We start from the raw sequence: 22,575 nt of genomic DNA on the forward strand, positions 1-22,575 counted from the left end.
TCATTCTACTGTCTTTCACAGAGAAGTTTTTAGTAGTAGTGAAGTTCAGTTTAGCAATTATTTCTTCCATGGATTATGTTCTTAATGCTATATCTAAAACATCATCGCCAAACCCAAAGTGATCTAGGTTTTTTCCTATCTTCTAGGAATTTCATAGTTTTGCATCCTAGGTTCAGGTCTATGATCCAGGTTTTGAGTTCATTTTTATGAAAGTTGTAAGGTCTGTATCTAGATTCATTTCTTTGCCTGTGACTCTCCAGTTGCTCCAGCACCATTTGTTTAAAAGACTATCTTTGAGAATGATTCGAAGATGGCGGAGGAGTAGGACGGGGAGAACACTTTCTCCCCCACAAATTCATCAAAAGAACATTTAAACGCCGAGTAAATTCCACAAAACAACTTCTGAATGCTGGCAGAGGACATCAGGCACCCAGAAAAGCAACCCAAGTCTTAGAAAGGAGGTAGGAAAAAATATAAAAGACAAAAAAAGAGACAAAAGAGGAAGGGACGGAGTTCCGTCCCGGGAAGGGAGTCTTAAAAAGAGAGAAGTTTCCAAACACCAGGAAACCTTCTCACTGCCGAATCTGTGCTGAGCCTTGGAAGCACAGAGGGCAACATAACAGGGAGGAAAAATAAACAAACAATTAAAACCCGCACACTGCACACCCTACCGTAACTCCCCCAGGGGAGAAGCAGCGCAGACGCCTGCATCCGCCATTATCAAGCGGGGGCTGGGCAGGGAGGCGTGGCATGGGCAGGGAGGCACGGCGCGGGCTGCATCGCAAGGATCTGGCCTGAATACCCCGAGCTCTATCTGAGCGAAATAATTTGGGCTAGGAAACCAGACTGTGGGATATCTACCACGCGAAAAGCCAGCCCTAACCTAAGACACCGCCAGGCCCGCGCATGGAACAAAGGACTGAACAGAGATAGCCGGCGGCAGACCACCCCCTCCGGTGATAGGCAGCCAGAGCTGGTAGGGGACAACTGCAGCCCCAGAGAGACATTATCTATAAAACTGTAAGCAGGCTTCTTTGCTAACTAAAACTTCTTGGGGGTCTGGACGGTCAACATCTGCCTGAGAAGGTGCACCGGTGCACACCTAGATAACCGAGCGGCAGGGAGGCGACAAGTAGCAGCAATCGCGCGCGCCAAACACCTCATCACCTGAGCTGCTCGGATCTGGGAAGGGCACAAAACGCAGGCCCAACCGAGAGTCTGCGCCTCTGAGGACTACCCCAGTGCCTGAACCTGAGCGGCTTGGACCTGGGAGGTACATGCAGCCCAGGGCCGGCCACAGATGGTTCCTGGCGGAGCAACCTAGAGCCTGAGCAGCATGGGCAGGGAGGCTACACGCACCATGAACGGGGGGCAGACCCAGTGTGGCTGAGGCACTGCGAGCACACGCCAGTGTTATATGTTTGCAGCGTCCCTCCCTACCTCCCTTCAGCGTGACTGAACAAGTGAGCCTAAAAAAAAAAAAGTGTCCTCCACCGTCCCCTTTGTGTCAGGGTGGAAACCAGACACTGAAGAGACCAGCAAACAGAAGAAGCTATAACAGAGGGAACCGCCTTGGAAGCTACAGGCAATAGATTAAAACCCTGTGGTTAGTACCAACTACATAGGAAGGGGCCTATAGATCTTGAGAAATATAAGTCGGACCAAGGAACTAGCCAAAAATGAACTGAACCCACAATACTCACAACAAAACCAGAGAAAGTCCTAGATATATTTTTACTAATTTTACGATCATTTTTTTTTTGTTAATTAAAAAAAAAATTTTAAGTTCTCTATTATTCCTTTAATTTTCACTTTTATAACCGATTACTTTGAAAAAAAAAAAAAGACCCCATTTTTTTTTAAAGCAAACTTCATATATATATATTTTTATAATCTTTTTGACCTTGGTTTTTTTTTTTTTTTTTCCCTTCTTTTCTTTAACGTTGTAGTTTTGAAATTCCAAACTCTACTCTAGATTTTTAATTTTAGCTTTTTGGCATTTGTTACCAATTTTGTACCTATAGTTTTTTTTTTGTAATTTCTGTGACCCTTTTTTATTTTCTCTTTTTCTTTTTCTCTGTTTCTTTCTCTTCTTCTTTTAAATAACATTTCATATCTGAAATTTCACACTCTACTCTAGATTTTTAATTTATGCTTTTTGGTATTTGTTATCAATTTTGTACCTGTATTTTCTTTGTAATTTATGCGACTTTGTTTGTTCTTGTTTTTTTTCTCTCTCTTTCTTTTTCTTCTTCTTTTAACATTGTATTTTTGAAATTCCAAACTCTACTCTAGATTTTTAACTTTTGCTTTTTGGTATTAGTTATCAATTTTGTACCTATATTTTCTTTAAAATTTTCACGACCTTGTTTGTTCACTTTTTCTCTCTTTCTTTTCCTTCTTCTTTTCTTTAACATCGTATTTTTGAAATTCCAAACTCTACTCTAGATTTTTAATTTTTGCTTTTATGTATTTGTTACCAATTTTGTACCTTTAAGAACCCAATCTTCAGTACCCATTTATCACTAGGGAGCGAGATTACTGGCTTAACTGCTCTCTCTCCCTTTGGACTCTCCTTTTTCTCCACCAGGTCGCCCGTGTCTCCTCCCTAACCCCTCTTTACTCTACCCAACTCTGTGAATTTCTGTGTGTTCCAGACGGTGGAGAACACTTAGGGAACTGATTACTGGCTGGATCTGTCTCCCTCCTTTTCATTCCCCCCTTTTATCCTCCTGGCCACCTCTGTCACCTGCCTCATTCTTCTCTTCTCTGTATAACTCCGTGAACAACTCTGAGCGGTCCAGTTGTGGAGTGCACATAAGGAAGAAATTACTGGATAGCCCACTCTCTCCTCTATTGATTCCACCTCATCTCATTCGGGTCACCTCTAACTCCCTCCTCCCTTTTCTCTTCTCCATATAATGCTGTGAACCTCTCTGAGTGACCCTCACAGTAGAGAAACTTTTCATCTTTGATGTAGATGTTTTATCAATGGTGCTGTATAGAAGGAGAAGCTATGAAACTACTGTAAAAATAAGACCGATAACTGGAAGCAGGAGGCTTAAGTCCAAACCCTGACTCCAGGGAGCTCCTGACTCCAAGGAACATTAATTGACAGGAGCTCATCAAATGCCTCCATACCTGCACTGAAACCAAGCACCACACAAGGGCCAACAAGTTTCAGGGCAAGACATACCAAGCAAATTCTCCAGCAACAAGGAACACAACCCTGAGCTCCAAGATACAGGCAGCCCAAAGTCACCCCAAAACCATAGACATCCCATAACTCATTACTGAATATTTCATTGCACTCCAGAGAGAAGAAATACAGCTCCACCCACCAGAACACCGACACAAGCTTCCCTAACCAAGAAACCTTGAAAAGCCACCTGTACAAACCCACACAGAGCAAGGAAATGCCACAATAAAGAGAACTCCACAAACTGCCAGAATACAGAAAGGACACCCCAAAATCAGCAATTTAAACAAGATGAAGAAACAGAGGAATACCCAGCAGATAAAGGAACAGGATAAATGCCCACCAAACCAAACAAAAGAGGAAGAGATAGGGAATCTACCTGATAAGGAATTCCGAATAATGATAGTGAAATTGATCCAAAATCTTGAAATCAAAATGGAATCACAGATAAATAGCCTGGAGACAAAGATTGAGAAGATGCAAGAAAGGTTTAACAAGGACCTAGAAGAAATAAAAGAGAGTCAATATATAATGAATAATGCAATAAATGAAATTAAAAACACTCTGGAGGCAACAAATAGTAGAATAACAGATGCAGAAGATAGGATTAGTGAATTGGAAGATAGGATGGTAGAAATAAATGAATCAGAGAGGAAAAAAGAAAAACGAATTAAAAGAAATGAGGACAATCTCAGAGACCTCCAGGACAATATTAAACGCTACAACATTCGAATCATAGGGGTCCCAGAAGAAGAAGACAAAAAGAAAGACCATGAGAAAATACTTGAAGAGATAAATGTTGAAAACTTCCCTAAAATGGGGAAGGAAATAATCACCGAAGTCCAAGAAACCCAGAGAGTCCCAAACAGGATAAACCCAAGGCGAAACACCCCAAGACACATATTAATCAAATTAACAAAGATCAAACACAAAGAACAAATATTCAAAGCAGCAAGAGAAAAACAACAAATAACACACAAGGGAATTCCCATAAGGATAACAGCTGATCTTTCAATAGAAACTCTTCAAGCCAGGAGGGAATGGCAAGACATACTTAAAGTGATGAAAGAAAATAACCTACAGCCCAGATTATTGTACCCAGCAAGGATCTCATTCAAATATGAAGGAGAAATCAAAAGCTTTTCAGACAAGCAAAAGCTGAGAGAATTCAGCACGATCAAACCAGCTCTCCAACAAATACTAAAGGATATTCTCTAGACAGGAAACACAAAAACGGTGTATAAAATCGAACCCAAAACAATAAAGTAAATGGCAATGGGGTCATACTTATCAGTAATTACCTTAAACGTAAATGGGTTGAATGCCCCAACCAAAAGACAAAGACTGGCTGAATGGATACAAAAACAAGACCCCTACATATGTTGTCTACAAGAGACCCACCTCAAAACAGGACACATACAGATTGAAAGTGAAGGGCTGGAAAAAGATTTTCCATGCAAATAGGGACCAAAAGAAAGCAGGAATAGCAATACTTATATCAGATAAAATAGACTTTAAAACAAAGGCTGTAAAAAGAGACAAAGATAGTCACTACATAATGATCAAAGGATCAATCCAAGAAGATATAACAATTATAAATATATATGCACCCAACACGGGAGCGCCGCAATATGTAAGACAAATGCTAACAAGTATGAAAGGAGAAATTAACAATAACATAATAATAGTGGGAGACTTTAATACCCCACTCACACCTATGGATAGATCAACTATCTATCTATCAACTAAACAGAAAATTAACAACCAAACACAAACTTTAAATGATACAATAGACCAGTTAGACCTAATTGATATCTATAGGACATTTCATCCCAAAACAATGAATTTCACCTTTTTCTCAAGCGCACATGGAACCTTCTCGAGGATAGATCACATCCTGGGCCATAAATCTAGCCTTGGTAAATTCAAAAAAATAGAAATCATTCCAAGCATCTTTTCTGACCACAATGCAGTAAGATTAGATGTCAATTACAGGAGAAAAACTATTAAAAATTCCAACAAATGGAGGCTGAACAACACGCTGCTGAATAATCAACAAATCACAGAGAAATCAAAAAAGAAATCAAAATTTGCATAGAAACTAATGAAAATGAAAACACAACAACCCAAAACCTATGGGACACTGTAAAAGCAGTCCTAAGGGGAAAGTTCATAGCAATACAGGCATACCTCAAGAAACAAGAAAAATGTCAAATAAATAACCTAACCCTACACCTAAAGCAACTAGAAAAGGAAGAAATGAAGAACCCCAGGGTTAGTAGAAGGAAAGAAATCTTAAAAATTAGGGCAGAAATAAATGCAAAAGAAACAAAAGAGACCATAGCAAAAATCAACAAAGCCAAAAGCTGGTTCTTTGAAAGGATAAATAAAATTGACAAACCATTAGCCAGACTCATCAAGAAACAAAGGGAGAAAAATCAAATCAATAAAATTAGAAATGAAAATGGAGAAATCAAAACAGACAACACAGAAATACAAAGGATCATAAGAGACTACTATCAACAATTATATGCCAATAAAATGGACAACGTGGAAGAAATGGACAAATTCTTAGAAAAGTACAACTTTCCAAAACTCGACCAGGAAGAAATAGAAAATCTTAACAGACCCATCACAAGCACGGAAATTGAAACTGTAATCAAAAATCTTCCAGCAAACAAAAGCCCAGGTCCAGACGGCTTCACAGCTGAATTCTACCAAAAATTTAGAGAAGAGCTAACACCTATCCTACTCAAACTCTTCCAGAAAATTGCAAAGGAAGGTAAACTTCCAAACTCATTCTATGAGGCCACCATCACCCTAATACCAAAACCTGACAAAGATGCCACAAAAAAAGAAAACTACAGGCCAATATCACTGATGAACATAGATGCAAAAATCCTTCACAAAATTCTAGCAATCAGAATCCAACAACACATTAAAAAGATCATACACCATGACCAAGTGGGCTTTATCCCAGGGATGCAAGAATTCTTCAATATCTGCAAATCAATCAATGTAACACACCACATTAACAAATTGAAAAATAAAAACCATATGATTATCTCAATAGATGCAGAGAAAGCCTTTGACAAAAATCAACATCCATTTATGATAAAAACCCTCCAGAAAGCAGGAATAGAAGGAACATACCTCAACATAATAAAAGCTATATATGACAAACCCACAGCAAACATTATCCTCAATGGTGAAAAATTGAAAGCATTTCCTCTAAAGTCAGGAACAAGACAAGGGTGCCCACTTTCACCATTACTATTCAACATAGTTTTGGAAGTTTTGGCCACAGCAATCAGAGCAGAAAAAGAAATAAAAGGAATCCAAATTGGAAAAGAAGAAGTAAAACTCTCACTATTTGCAGATGACATGATCCTCTACATAGAAAACCCTAAAGACTCCACCAGAAAATTATTAGAACTAATCAATGATTGTAGTAAAGTTGCAGGATATAAAATCAACACACAGAAATCCCTTGCATTCCTATACACCAATAACGAGAAAACAGAAAGAGAAATTAAGGAAACAATTCCATTCACCATTGCAACGGAAAGAATAAAATACTTAGGAATATATCTACCTAAAGAAATTAAAGACCTATATATAGAAAACTATAAGACACTGGTCAAAGAAATCAAAGAGGACACTAATAGATGGAGAAATATACCATGTTCATGGATTGGAAGAATCAATATAGTGAAAATGAGTATACTACCCAAAGCAATTTATAGATTCAATGCAATCCCCATCAAGCTACCAACGGTATTCTTCACAGAGCTAGAACAAATAATTTCACAATTTGTATGGAAATACAAAAAACCTCGAATAGCCAAAGCTATCTTGAGAAAGAAGAAGGGAACTGGAGGAATCAACCTACCTGACTTCAGGCTCTACTACAAAGCCACAGTTATCAAGACAGTATGGTACTGGCACAAAGACAGAAATATTGATCAATGGAACAAAATAGAAAGCCCAGAGATAAATCCATGCACATATGGACACCTTATCTTTGACAAAGGAGGCAAGAATATACAATGGATTAAAGACAATCTCTTTAACAAGTGGTGCTGGGAAAACTGGTCAACCACTTGTAAAAGAATGAAACTAGAACACTTTCTAACACCATACACAAAAATAAACTCAAAATGGATTAAAGATCTCAATGTAAGATCAGAAACTATAAAACTCCTAGAGAAGAACATAGGCAAAACACTCTCCGACATACATCACAGCAGGATCCTCTATGACCCACCTCCCAGAATATTGGAAATAAAAGCAAAAATAAACAAATGGGACCTAATTAAACTTAAAAGCTTCTGCACAACAAAGGAAACTATTAGCAAGGTGAAAAGGCAGCCTTCAGAATGGGAGAAAATAATAGAAAATGAAGCAACTGACAAACAACTAATCTCAAAAATATACAAGCAACTCCTATAGCTCAACTCCAGAAAAATAAATGACCCAATCAAAAAATGGGCCAAAGAACTAAATAGACATTTCTCCAAAGAAGACATACAGATGGCTAACAAACACATGAAAAGATGATCAACATCACTCATTATCAGAGAAATGCAAATCAAACCCACAATGAGGTACCATTTCACGCCAGTCAGAATGGCTGCGATCCAAAAGTCTACAAGCAATAAATGCTGGAGAGGGTGTGGAGAAAAGGGAACCCTCTTACACTGTTGGTGGGAATGCAAACTAGTACAGCCACTATGGAGAACAGTGTGGAGATTCCTTAAAAAACTGGAAATAGATCTGCCTTATGATCCAGCAATCCCACTGCTGGGCATACACACTGAGGAAACCAGAAGGGAAAGAGACAAGTGTACCCCAATGTTCATCGCAGCACTGTTTTATAATAGCCAGGACATGGAAGCAACCTAGATGCCCATCAGCAGATGAATGGATAAGAAAGCTGTGGTACACATACACAATGGAGTATTACTCAGCCATTAAAAAGAATACATTTGAATCAGTTCTAATGAGATGGATGAAACTGGAACCTATTATACAGAGTGAAGTAAGCCAGAAAGAAAAACACCAATACAGTATACTAACACATATATATGGAATTTAGAAAGATGGTAACAATAACCCTGTGAACGAGACAGCAAAAGAGACACTGATGTATAGATCAGTCTTATGGACTCTGTGGGAGAGGGAGAGGGTGGGGAGATTTGGGAGAATGGCATTGAAACATGTAGAATATCATGTATGAAACAGGTCGCCAGTCCAGGTTCGATGCACGATACTGGATGCTTGGGGCTGGTGCACTGGGACGACCCAGAGGGAGGGTATGGGGAGGGAGGAGGGAGGAGGGTTCAGGATGGGGAGCACGGGTATACCTGTGGCGGATTCATTTTGATGTTTGGCAAAACTAATACAATATTGTAAAGTTTAAAAATAAAATAAAATTAAAAAAATAAAAATAAAAGACTATCTTTGTTCCATTCTATTACTTTAGCTCCACTGTCAAAGATTAGTTGACTAGAGTAATTTGGGTCTATTTCTGGGCTTTCTATGGTGTTCCACTGATCTATCTTGTCTATTCTTTTACCAATTCTATATTGTTTTGATTACTGTGGTTTGTAATAAGTTTTGAAGTCAAAAGTGGCAGACCTCTGACTTTGCTCTTCCCCAATATTCAGTTGGTTATTGCATCTTCTTAAAGAGAAAGGGCGGAGAAGGCAATGGCACCCCACTCCAGTACTCTTGCCTGGAAAATCCCATGGACGGAGGAGCCTGGTAGGCTGCAGTCCATGGGGTCGCGAAGAGTCAGACATGACTGCGCAACTTCACTTTCACTTTTCACTTTCATGCACTGGAGAAGGAAATGGAAACCCACTCGTGTTCTCGCCTGGAGAATCCCAGGGATGGGAAAGCCTGGTGGGCTGCCGTCTCTGGGGTCGCACAGAGCCGGACACAACTGAAGCGACTTAGCAGCAGCAGCAAAGAGAAAGGGAATACCAGACCACCTTACCTGTCTCCTGAGAAACCTGTCTGTGGATCAAGACGCAACAGTTAGAACCAGACATGGAACAATGGACTGGTTCAAAATTGGGAAAGGACCACATCAAGGCTGTATATCGTCATGCTGTTTGTTTAACTTATATGAAGAGTACATCGTGTGAAATGCTGGGCTGAATGAATCACAACTGGAACCAAGATCACTGGGAGACAATGTTCACTACAGCACTATTTACAATACCTAGAAAATGGAAGCAACCTAGATGTATATCAACAGATGACTGGATAAAGAAATTATGGTACACATACATAATGGTTATTACTTAGCCATAAAAAGGAATGCATTTGAGTCCAGTCTAATGAGGTGGATAAACCTAGAGCCTATTATACAGAGTGAAGTAAGTCATAAAGAGAAAGATAAATACTGTATACTAAAGCAAATTTATGGAATCTAGAAAGATGGTACCAATGAATTGATTTGCAAGGCAGCAATGGAGACACAGACATAGAGAACCGACTTATGGACAAAGGGAGAGGGAAGGAAAGGATTAGACATATGGAGAGAGTAACACGGAAACTTACATTACCATATGTAAAATAGATAGCCAATGGGAATTTGCATGATGTCTCATGGAACTCAAACAGGGGCTCTGTATCAACTTACAGGGGTGGGATGGGGAGGGAGATGAGAGGGAGGTTCAAGAGGGAAGGGATATATGTATACCTATGGCTGATTCATGCTGATGTTTGACAGAAAACAACAAAATTTCTGTAAAGCAATTATCCTTCAAAATAAATAAATAAAAAGATTACCTAAACCTCAGATGTGCAGATGATACCACTCTAATGGCATAAAGTGAAGAAGAATTAAAGAGCCTCTTGATGAGGCTGAAAAGAACAGAGTGAAAAAGCTGGCTTAAAACTCAACATTCAAAAAACTAAGATTGTGGTATCTGGTCCCATCACTTCATGGCAAATAGAAGGGGAAAAAGTGGAAACAGTGGCAGATTTTATTTTCTTGGGCTCCAAAATCATGGTGGATTGTGACTGTAGTCATGAAATTAAGATGCTTGCTCCCTGGAAGGAATGCTATGACAAACCTAGATAACATATTAAAAAGCACAGGCATCACTTTGCTGACAAAAGTCCATATACTCAAAGCTATGGTTTTTCCAGTAGTCATGTATGGATGTGAAAGTTGGGCCATAAAGAAGGCTGAGTGCTGAAGGAATGCTTTCAAATTGTGGTGCTTGAGAAGATTTGGGAGTCCCTTGGACAGCAAGGAGATCAAATCAGTCAATCCTAAAGGAAATCAACACTGAATATTCATTGGAAGAACTGATGCTGAAGCTGAAGCTCCAATACTTTGTCCATCTGATGCAAACAGCCAACTCACTGGAAAAGACTCTGATGCTGGGAATGATTGAGGGCAGGAGGAGGAGGGGGCAGCAGAAGGTGAGATGGTTGGAGAGTATTACCAACTCAATGGACATGAGTTCAAGCATATTCAAGGAGATAATGAAGGACAGGGAAGCCTGGCGTGCTACAGGCCATGGGGTCTCAAACAGTCAGACATGACTAAGTGACTGAACAACAACAAATTGCCTCTCCATGCTATGCTATGCTAAGTCATTTCAGTCGTGTCCGACTCTGTGTGACCCCATAGATGGCAGCCACCAGGCTCCCCTGTCCCTGGGATTCTCTAGGCAAGAACACTGGAGTGGGTTGCCATTTCCTTCTCCAATGCATGAAGGTGAAAAGTGAAAGCGAAGTCGCTCAGTTGTGTCCGACTCTTAGCGACCCCAGGGACTACAGCCTACCAGGCTCCTCCATCCATGGGATTCTCCAGGCAAAAGTACTGGAGTGGGGTGCCATTGCCTTCTCCGGCCTCTCCATATAAACGTTAATCAGTTTACTAATACCTACAAAATAACTTGCTAGAATTTTGATCAGGATTGCATTGAATCTATAGATAAGGTTCATAAGAACTGACATTTAACAATATTGTTTTCCTTTCCATGAACATGGAATCAGTTCAGTTCAGTCACTTAGTCATGTCTGACTCTTTGCAACTCCATGAACTGCAGCACACCAGGCTTTCTTATCCATCACCAACTCCCAGAGCTAGCTCAAACTCACCGTCCATCAAGTTGGTGATGCATCCAACCATCTTATCTTCTGCTGTCTCCTTCTCCTCCTGCCTGCAATCTTTCCCAGCATCAAAGTCTTTTACAGTGAGTCAGTTCTTCTCATCAGGTGGCCAAAGTATTGGAGTTTCAGCTTCCATATCAGTCCTTCCAATGAATATTCAGGACTGATTTCCTTTAGGATTGACTGGTTTGATCTCCTTGCAGTCCAGGGGACTTTCAAGAGTCTTTTCCAACACCACAGTTCAAAAGCATCAATTCTTCAGCACTCAGCTTTCTTTATGATCCAACTCTCACATCCATATATGACTACTGGAAAAACCATAGATTTGACAAAATAGATCTTTGTTGGCAAAGTAACGTTTCTGCTTTTTAATATGCTGTCTAGGTTGGTCATAGCTTTTCTTCCAAGGAGCAAGAGTCTTTTAATTTCTTGGCTGCAGTCACCATCTGCAGTGATTTTGGAGCCCAAGAAAATAAAGTCTGTCACTGTTTCTATTGTTTCCCCATCTATCTGGTATGAAGTGATGGGACTGGATGCAATGATCTTAGTTTTTTGAATGTTGAGTTTTAAGCATCACTCTCCTCTTTCACTTTCATCAAGAGGCTCTTCAGTTCCTCTTTGCTTTCTGCATAAGGGTGGTGTCATCTGCATATCTGAGGTTATTGATATTTCTCCCAGCAATCTTGATTCCAGCTTGTGCTTCATCCAGCCCAGCATTTCACATGATGTACTCTGCATATAAGTTAAATAAGCAGGATGACAATATACAGCCTTGACGTACTCCTTTCCCAATCTGGAACCAGTCTGTTGTTCCATGTCCAGTTCTAACTGTTGCTTCTTGACCTGCATACAGATTTCTCAGGAGGCAGGTCAGGTGGTCTGGTATTCCCATCTCTTTCAGAATTTTCCAGTTTGTTGTGATCCGGTCAAAGGGTTTGGCATAGTCAATAAAGCAGATGTTTTTCTAGAACATGGAATATATCTCCATTTATTTATTTCTTCTTTGATATATTTTATCAGTTTTATAATTCTCCTCATATAGATCTCTCTTGTAGATGTTTTATGAGATTTGCATTTCATTTTTACAGTTTTGATGTAAATGGTATTATGTTTTTAATTTCAAATTCCCCTTGTTCATTGCTGGTATATGGGAAAGTGATGACTTTTGTAAAGTGACCTTGCATCCTACAATGTTGCTATTATTACTTATTAGTAATTTTTTTTTTGGTTGCTAATTCTTTTGGATTTTTTCTACATAGGCAACAATGACATCTTTGAGTAAAAATTTTATTTCTTCTTTCCTAATGTGTATACTTTTTCTTGCCTAATAACATCAGCAAGGACTTCCAGTACAATGCTGAAAAGCATTGGTGAGAGAGGATGTCCTTGACTTGTTCCTGGTCTTTTTATTGTTTTTCACAGTTCTGGAGGCTCAGAAGTTCAAAATTAAGGTATCTGCAGGAAACGCTCTCTTAAATGCTGTCGAGAGAAACTGTTCTGTGCCCTTCTCTTACCTTCTGGTGTTCATTGATTTGCAATTGCATAACTCCCATGGTCTCACAGTGTTCTTACTCTGTCTTCACATCTTATAAAGATATTACTTATATCAGACTAAGGGTCCACCTTACTTTCTATGATCTCATCTTCACTGATTACATCTGCAATGACTTGATTTTCAAATAAAGTCACATTCTGTAGTGGCAGCGGGGGCTTCAACACATCTTTTTGGAGGACCCAATCCAATCTATAAAAAGTCTTTACTATGTAAGTAAAACTATGCTAATTTGCTTCAGTCATATCTAACTCTACTGATTGCAGCCTGCCAGGCTCCTCTGTCCATGGGATTCTCCAGACAAGAATATGGGAGTGGGTTGCTATTTCCTTCTCCAGGGATCTTCCCAACCCAGGGATTGAACCCACGTCTCTTTTGTCTCTTTACCACTAGTGCCACCTGAGAAGTCCAAGTAAAACTGACAAATTAGTAAAAACAAAAACAAAAAAATCCACAAAAAATCCACCAGGACAAGAACAGGCAATTAACTCACATAAACTATACACACACACACATTCACACATATATAGCACACTACATTTAAGAATTCATGAATCCTTCCTCTAACCCTGTTCCTCCTCAAGACATCCTCATGTCAGTGACTGACACCAACCTGCATCCAGTTGCTAGGGACAAACCAAGGCATCATTCAGGAATCCCCCCTTCCCCTCATTAACCACAACCAAGGATCAGGACTGTAACCAAAAGCAGGGTCTGGCTGCTTGTCGTTCAAAAAGTCAATAAAGGGGCAAGGTTGTTGGAAAGGGAAGTTTGCTTTATTTTGGATGCCAGCAGCTAGGGTATGGGGGGTGTAGAGGGTGGACACCTGTCCAAAGGCCAACTCCGCCCCCTGAAAATCAGTGGACAAGAGCTTTTATAGGCTGAGGGAAGGGGCTACATGCAGAAACTGTACAGTCAACTCTGACAATCATCTTGAAATTGGTCATCAGTGGTCTGATCAGTGTCACCTTGATTATTTTAAGTACAGTTAGTCTTCAGTTCCAGTGTTGGTTTGTTCTCACTTCTTTGAAGCCAATTCTTGGAATTGTGGCAGCTTATGTCATGGTTACAGTCTGGTCATTATGTGGTTAACTTCTACCTGGTTGGGGTTTCAGTAACCATAAGACAGCTCACAGGATTTGGCTCAGAATATTATCTATAGTGCCTGTGAAGGAAGGAAAGGTCCTTGACTTTGTTTACAGACTAAATTATCATTACTTGGTCTCCTTGACTGCTTTCCTTTGTTTCTGCATGTTCTCACTTCTCTGATTAAACTTACTATGTAGCTAGAGTTTTTCCACAGACAAAAGGCAGGCAGAGGACGTACAAGGCAATGACCACAGGGTCCTGCTGTTTTACGACCAGTTGATTTTACTTCATTGGTACCTTCCATAACCCTCCAGTTATCTAGTCGCACCACCTACAAAGCTACGATGATCTCTGGTCTGGACTACTGCTGCAACCTCCAAGACAAATCTCTTTGATTCCACTTTTGTCCCCTTACAGTAAGGTGAAACTGGTTTGTATGGGACAGTTTCAGCTTTTACCTGTTGTTTGACACCCTGTCCAGTTAGCAACCTCTTTCATTTGCAAAAGGATCCCCATCTGGATGATAAATTACATGGTCACCCTACCTTACAGTCTTTTCTTCTCACAGTAGCTAAAGTCACTTTTTAAAAATGTAAATTAGATCATGTTATTCCCCTGCTTAAGACCCTTCAAAGATTTCTTGTTACATAAGAATAAAATCCAAATTCCTTATCATGATCTACAGGCTTTATATAGTCTAGTCCACCTATTTCTCATCACTTCCAACTCTGTCCGTCTCTTACATTCTAGCCCCACTGGCCTTTTGATTCCTCCAGTTAGTCATGCTCCTTCTTATTTCTAATCTTTGCTTTTGCTACACCCTTTGCTGTTACTTTATTCCCCAAGATCTTCTCATAACAAATCTGTCATTTTGTTCTCAGATCAAATATTAACTCTTCAGAGAGGCCTTCTTTGAAGACACAATCTAACGTTCCCAAATCCACCCAAGTTGTTCTCTATTATATTGTTCACTTAGTTCTTAGTTTATTGCTATTTCCCCACTAGAACACAGGTTCACTGTCACCTTGTTCACCTTTGGTACCCAGGGGCAGAGCATGTGCTCAAAAAGTATTTAATGAGAGAATGAATCACTACCCACAACCAAAGAAAAAAAATTAAACCATGAAAGTTCACAGAATCTAGCTATCAAACCAGCAAATACTGAAAAACCAAAAATGCCTTACTTTTCTTTCTAAAACTCTGTGTATCATCTGACAGGACACCTATGTGATTGTTTACTCTTTGTTTCCCTCTGACTAAAATGAAATCTCCACAAAAACAGGGACTTGGTTTTGTATTTTTAGCTGTACTCTTAGCAACTGTATGCCAACAAGAGTGTCTGGCATATACTAAGTGTTCCATAATTATTTACATATTCGGTAAATTGACAGTATCTAAGGCAATGGCACCCCACTCCAGTACTCTTGCCTGGAAAATCCCATGGACGGAGGGGCCTGGTAGGCTGCAGTCCATGGGGTCGCTAGGAGTCGGACGTGACTGAGCAACTTCACTTTCACTTTTCACTTTCATGCATTGGAGAAGGAAATGGCAACCCACTCCAGTGTTCTTGCCTGGAGAATCCCAGGGATGGAGGAGCCTGGTGGGCTGCCGTCTATGGGGTCGCACAGAGTCGGACACGACTGAAGCGACTTAGCAGCAGTAGCAGCAGCAGGGGTGAGTAAATAGTAGAGAAAGGGGTACTGTGAGAATATAATTGGTGTACAATTTCCGTAGGAAATTTGACAATATATATCAAAAGTTCCTGAAGAGGGCATACCTTTAGACTCAGCAATCTCACTTCTAAGAGGAACTTATCCTAAACAAACAAATGAACAAAGGTACAAAGATTATTTATGAGGAAATTTCTGACTTGTTTTATAATAGAGAAAATTTAGAAATGGCAGCATAATACCCATTTATAGGAAAAGGTACATGTAATTATAAATCTGTACAATGGAATACATTATAAATATTGGTGAAAATGTATATTTGTTGATGTAGAAAAGTATATTAAGACAAAAAGGCGAACAAAAAAAAAGTATAGCAAGATTTCATTTTTGCAAAAACACATGTGTCTCCCATGTGGGAGACACATGGGTATGTATGAGCACACACTGGCACTCACAAAGAAATGTTTAAGCAGGCATACTTCAAAATGTTAGCATTGGTTATCTTTGCATGGTGAGATTAATGGCAATTTAAATTTTCTTTTGTATACATTTCTCAATCTTTGTAACTAGGCCAACCAAAATTAGCTGAACATGTTCTGCTTTTATAAGTGTGTGTGGGGCGGGGGGGGGGAGAGGAGGAAGCAATAAATATAAAAAACACAGACACATTTCATCACCTTACTGAAGTCTAAAGCCCAGGTTAAGAGCCAGAAGTTCAGAAACATCAACTTCAGCATAGGAGGTGGCTTTTTGATTTCCTGAATTCAAGCAAGTTGTTTCCCCTCAGTCAATATTTGCAAAAAAGGGAAAAAAAATCACAAAACTTGTTTCTTTTGTTTCATTGCTTGCCAAGCTTGAGAAAACAGCATAAAGTGTAGCAAAAGCTATCATTTATGCTGGGCACTATCCTTGCATTGTTTCATTAAAAACCTTCTAATGATCCTGCCAGGTGGGTATTAATGTTCTCAAATGCAGAAGCTGAAAGAGACAACAGAACTTGCCAAAGCTTCTAGAGCTGTTGGGTGGATTGGGAAGTAGAGTTAGGGGAGTTCTTGATTCAAACAGGTTTCTCTGACCTCAGGGCCTTGAGGAAAAGCTGGACAAAGGTGCTTGAGAGTCTCTTAATGTCTCTGATATTTTGTGTGGTTATCCTACCACCCTTATAACTTGCAAGAAGGATAAAAGGAGAACCAGCCAGGAGATCTGAGAAAGCTGGAGTAAGTATGTGGAGAAGCGAGATTTACAATGGGTGCTACTCTGGAACATGCCTTTCACTTCTCTTCAGTTCTAAACGGCTCCAACTCAAAATGCTTGATTGAGTGGTCACAGAGGAGGAGGGGAATTTTGTGAGCACCCCTATGTATGTGCAAGAAGGGTTATAGCACATACCACAGACTTGGTTAAGGATGACATTTGGACACTTGAAGAAGGAAGCTGGCTCAGGATGACCGGAGGTGGACACCCCTTGGGAGGAAAAAGCAAAGTTGGTAGGAAGTACAAAGTTAAAGGGGGACTGAGAGAAGGAGGAGGAGGGAAGAGGAAAAACTAGGAGAGGCAGTTGAGGGTTATTCTGCAGTACTTTTTTCTTCCACCTTTTTTCTTTTTACATACTTTCCCTTGATTATCTCAATCTTAATTAGACCTTCAGTGCTTCTTTCTATTTAGATGATTACCAAATCCCTCCAATCCTGACTGTTCTCCAGAGTTCAAGTCCTCTGAGGTCCAAACTGAATGCAGCTTTTCTGCCACCTCAAGTCTGCTTCTGTTACATTCACTCTCACCATCAAACGACTGTCTGAACTGCTCTCTTCCCCATTCCGTCAACCATTCTTTCATCCAACAAATATATCTAGTATGTCCCCCACACTGTACTAGGGACATCCAGTCACTTTTACCTTGCAAATCTCTTGTCTGTCCATCTCTTCTAAATTCTTTACTGAAAGTTATAGGGAATTCCTCTTGCTTGAACCATGGCAAAACAGCAGTATAAGTTAATTGGTTTTACATGCCATTCATTCTTATAGTGACCTCCTAGATTTAACACTATACCTGAGACACAGAAGTGGCTCACAGTGGAGGCTTAGGGACTAAAAACGCTGGGAAGGGGACTGGAGGAGCAGAAGCTGAACTTGTCTTGATTAAGTACTTACATAGGAAGAAAGGCGTTTACAAATAACATTACAAATAACAATTCTTTTATTTCTGGGGTGTGGCTAATTAGGAGGCTAGGAAGATTGTTGGAAGTCTGATGTTGAGAGTCTCCTGATACCGAAAAAGCCCCGCCCACCTTCCATCCTTTGAGTATTCTATAACTACTTGTTGATTCTATCACCTTCTATGACAAGCCAGGAATGTTGTGTTCTTCATCGTATCCCCAGCTCTTAGTACACCTGGCCCATAGTAGGGGCTCAATAAATATCTGTGGAGGATTCTAGAAAGGCAGGAACCATAGATGTTTTATTCACCACTTTAGGCAGAAGGACAAAGACTAACGAGCCCAAGGGGTAAAGAAATCGTGGATGTTTCCCTCCCTATTCCTTTAGAGCTTGGTAAATGTTTGCGAAGCGCCATAAACTGCCCTCCCGCACAACTCCAAAATCCTGCCCCTCGCTCGACTGCCAGGCCCTGGAGCTTGGCCACCGTCGGGCCCAGGCCCCAGCTTCCCTCCCTCCCCGCCCGGGCTCCTGTTACCTCCCTGCACACATCTGTACACACCACAGGCCAAACAATTACGCGCTCCCGCACGCCCTCCTCGAGGTCCGGGTCTCTCCAGAGGACCCCGTGTGTCCCTGGCCCCCGCCCAAGGCTCAGGGCAGCCAGCGGCCTGGCCTGAGGACCGCCGCGGCTGTGGGCTCCAGCGACCCCCGCACCTGGCGCGCCAGGACCTCGTCCATGTGCCCGGCGGCCACTCTCCAGCCTCAGCCGCTCTCGGGCTTGAGCGCGGAGCCCGGGAGGCCCAGCGTCTCAACCCGGGGCCCGCCGCGCTCCTTCGGGCGGGACCCATCGGGAAGGCGGGAAGCGGCTGCAGCTGTAAGGCGCCCGGGGGCGGGCGGCGGAGCCGCGGAAAGCAGCGGGCTGGGCCGAGGGATGTACGAGCGGCAGACGGCTCCGGCCGCAGCGGGGCTCGGCGAGCGGCGGCTCGCTCACTCACCACAGTCCGGCGGGGCAGCGCGCCGGGGGTCCGGGACAGGGCCCGGCGGAGCCTCCGCGCCCGGCTCGGGCGGGTCCCCCCGGAGCTCTCGGAGCCGCTGTCGTCCGAGATCACAATGAAGTCCTCCATGGCTGCGGGACCGGCCGAGACAGCGCGCGGGCGACCAGTGAGCCAAGCTGCAGCGACTTCGGTTCCTGCTGCTGAGGTAGGGCCGACGACGACGGGAGCTATCAGCCTATCGGCCCCGCCCCTTCCCTCCCCGCCGGCCCCGCCCCCTGCCCTCCGGGGGCCCGCCCCCTGGCGGCGGGCGGCCGGCGGCAGCCGGAGGGCCGCAGTCACGGTACTTGGCAGTGGCCCTGGCCCTCCCTTCCTGAGGAGAAAACGGAGAAGGGGAAAAGATCAAGTCGCAGCAGGCTTGGGCTGGTGTTGGGGCCGGTCGTGCGGGACGCTGAGGCTGTGAGGGCTTTCCCCGCTGCTTCCAACTGATTCCAGTGTGAAGTGAGGTGTGAATAAGCCTTTCTGATCACCGTAAAGGGCTTCAACGGACTCACCCGGAGAGGCCCTTTGAGGATGGGACCCAGGCTTGGACTGGCGGGGTGCGGTTAGGTAGAGGGGAGTGGCTGAGGGTGGGTCAGCTGGCCTTTGGTTGAGTAGGGGGACAAAGGCCCCTTTCTTTGTGCACACGTGCAGGCCCCTCTCTAGGATCACTTCCCAGAAGTGGAAATACTGAGTCGAAGGCGCTTTTGCTGTTTCGATAAGTGAGGCAGAATACTAAACTGTACCAATTTGCAGGTTTCACCAACAATCCATGTCACTCAGGATTTTAAACTGAGATTTAGAGATTTGTTCAGTTGATAGCAGGATCAGAGATTGTAAAAAAAAAATGCACCAAGGGAAAAAAAAATGCACCAAGAGAAGCAGTGAAGGAGCAGACATTGTGAATAATTAGTTGTGATGAAGAGCAAAAAAGATAACCCAGTGGAAGGAGAAGTGGTCCGTCCGTAGTTGGTATAGGATAGGAATTGTGTTACAATAAATGTGGACTATTGACCCAATCTTGCTGCTCAGGCTCTAGCAGTTTGGCAACATGGTATTAACAGATCCAAAGGAAAATGAGTTTATCAGAAAGGGGATTGGTTCCTAAAGGAATGGCTATCAGGTGCTATCTAAGCACCTTCTAGAGCAGCGATTCTCAAGCCTTAGTGAGGATCAGAATCACCCAAGAGGCCTGTAAAAACAGACTCCTGGACCCCACCCCAGACTTCCTGATTTAGTAGGTATGAGGTGGGGCCGCCCAAATTCATTTTTAACAAGATCCTAGATGATGTCAATGCTGCTATTGTGGGGTCCACTGCATCGAAAACCCACAGGCCAGTGGCCAACAGATTTCGGATGTTCTGATGGTATGTTTGAAATCATCCTTGTGAAGGGATTCATTAAGTTTTTTATCTTCACCAAATGCCATCAAACATTTAGTTTAACTTCTTTTCTGGGTTTCTGTGACTTGCACCTCTGTTACAACTTCTTTTCATTCTCCTTAGCTGACTTACTTAGTAAGTCCTCTAACTTACTCCTTAAATCATAGAGTTCCTCATGACCTTCGCATACTCTCCCTACACAATCTCAACCATTTGCATGCTTTAATGACACTTTTTATGGTGGTGGCTCCCATATGTTTATCTTCAGTCCAGCCCTGTCTTCAGAGTTCCGGATTTATATATCCAAATGTCTGCTGAGCCCCACGGGCATCTCAAGTTGAGTCTGCCCAAAAGTGAACTCAAAAATACGTGTCCCCTACCCTGTTCTCCAGAAATAAAGCCTGTTTCTTCTCTGTGTTCCCTCCTTCAGTGACCAGCCAGTAATTGCTCAAGTCAGAAATCTGAGCTTTATGCTCTCAATAAATCCTGTCTCTTTTACCCCCTAAATAATTCTTGCACTCACTTGCATCTTTAGGTTTCTCGCCTTAGCTCTTGCTCCTGCTAAGTAAGGATGAGGAGAAGGGAGAAAGAATGTTCTCTGCAAGACTGTGTATGAAGAGTTGTGGGCTCATTTTCTTCTGGTTTTTGCTACTTTAGTAACAGTTCTCCCAATGTGTCAGGAGTCCAGATGCCAGCTCTCTTACTTGGACTGGGAACATCCTTGCTTTCTGAAGCCTCCCCTGTGCACTCTCTAATGTAGGAGGGGTCAGTCTCAACTCTTTCTCCCAGGACATCCCCATCAGTCCCTGCCAGGGGTAGTCTAACATATAGCCTTTTGTTGTTGGGAGATCCTTGTCTAGAGGAGCTTTTTGGGGAGCGATAGCAAGGGACTGAAGTCTCGGCCATCCCCTGTGCTCTACAATTGACTCATGCATGGAGAATTTACATGGGTAACTCAAGGAGGAAAGGAATGCAGGCAACTCCCATCTTGGTGCCCTTCTGTCAGCATCAACTAGCTCTCTCCCTCCTTCCTTCACCACAAAGGTTATCAGGGGCTTGTGGAGGCAATAGTTCAGTCACTTTGAGACTCTCTACTCTTGGGGAGTAGAGAGAGTAGTTTATTGCATTTTAAACTTGTGCGAAGGGATTTGAGAACAAGATGAATGGCTTGCATCTTCTTTAGCTAGGGAAAAGCAAATGGATGGTTGCTATCTACAATAAGTGATGTTCATTCATGGATATATGAACTAATTGGAAAAAATTCAAATATCTACCTCTGTTGCAGAAAATATGATAAAGTGATTAATATTAGTAGCTGACTTTCAAGCATATAAATAGTGATAAGACTTTAGGGGTACAGCAGTTTTCTGATTGTATGTATCTTTCTCATCAGCCATCCTGCCTGAAACTCAAGAAATATAGAATCCCTGGGAATGTAATGTGAGCACACTTGCAAAGTTCCTTGTCCTTAGCTGGCAACCTAAATGGAGGAATACTGGCCCTGAAGTTGCCTTTCTTAAAGCCATAAGTAGTGTCACTTATGTTTTCTTGGCCATCCTGGATCTTTCTTGAAGTAGGCTGTTTACTCAAGACTTCCAAATTTATGATGATGTCTTTTTCAGAAATTAGTATGTATGTGTATTTTTCTTTTTCTTCTGAGTGACTTATTTTTTCCAGATTTAATGAGATACAATTGACATATAACATTGTGTAAGTTTTAAATGTGTGATGTTTTGATGTATGTATATGTTGAGAAGTGTTTGCCACAATAAGGTTAGTTAACATATCTTTTCCCAGGTAGCACTAGTGATAAAGAACCCACTTGCCAGTGCAGGAGACGTAAGAGATTTGGGTTCAACCTCTGGGTCAGGAAGATTCCCTGGAGGAGGGCATGGCAAATCCACCCCATGCCCCACTCCATGTATTCTTGCTTGAAGAAACCCATGGAGAGAGGAGGCTGGCAGTCTATGGTCCATTGAGTCACAAAGAGTCAGGGACAACTGACTTTTTATTTAACACATAGCACAGCACATCTTTTATGTCACATAATAACCATTTTGTTTTTGTTTTTATGGTGAGAACAGTAAAGAAATGTTCAAGTATATTATACAGTATTGTTATCTGTAGTCATCATGCTATGCATTAGATCCCTGGAACTTATTCATCTTATAATTGAAAGGTTGTAATTTTAACCAACATCTTCCCTAGCCCCCAGACACCAGCAGCCCCCATTCTACTCTTATTTTCTGTAAGTTTGGTGTTTTTAGATTTCACGTGTAAGTGAGATCATAGAGTATTTATCTTCCTCTGTACAACTATTTCACTTAGCATAGTGCCCTCAAGATCTATCCATATGG

The 22,575-nt window shown here is 41.9% G+C and overlaps 1 protein-coding gene across 1 annotated transcript in view; it reads right to left on the minus strand.

Annotated features, from left to right (window-relative positions):
• SIMC1 (SUMO interacting motifs containing 1) overlaps positions 1-19,036 on the minus strand; it is an 83,631-nt gene extending 64,595 nt beyond the window's left edge. The window contains exon 1 of the mRNA XM_027552646.1: positions 18,801-19,036. Coding sequence (XP_027408447.1) covers positions 18,801-18,929 — 129 coding nt within the window. The 5' untranslated portion in view covers positions 18,930-19,036. The remainder of the gene's footprint in view (positions 1-18,800) is intronic.
• Positions 19,037-22,575: the final 3,539 nt, after the last annotated feature.

Source organism: Bos indicus x Bos taurus, chromosome 10, assembly GCF_003369695.1.
Source record: "Bos indicus x Bos taurus breed Angus x Brahman F1 hybrid chromosome 10, Bos_hybrid_MaternalHap_v2.0, whole genome shotgun sequence".
Taxonomy (NCBI): domain Eukaryota; kingdom Metazoa; phylum Chordata; class Mammalia; order Artiodactyla; family Bovidae; genus Bos; species Bos indicus x Bos taurus.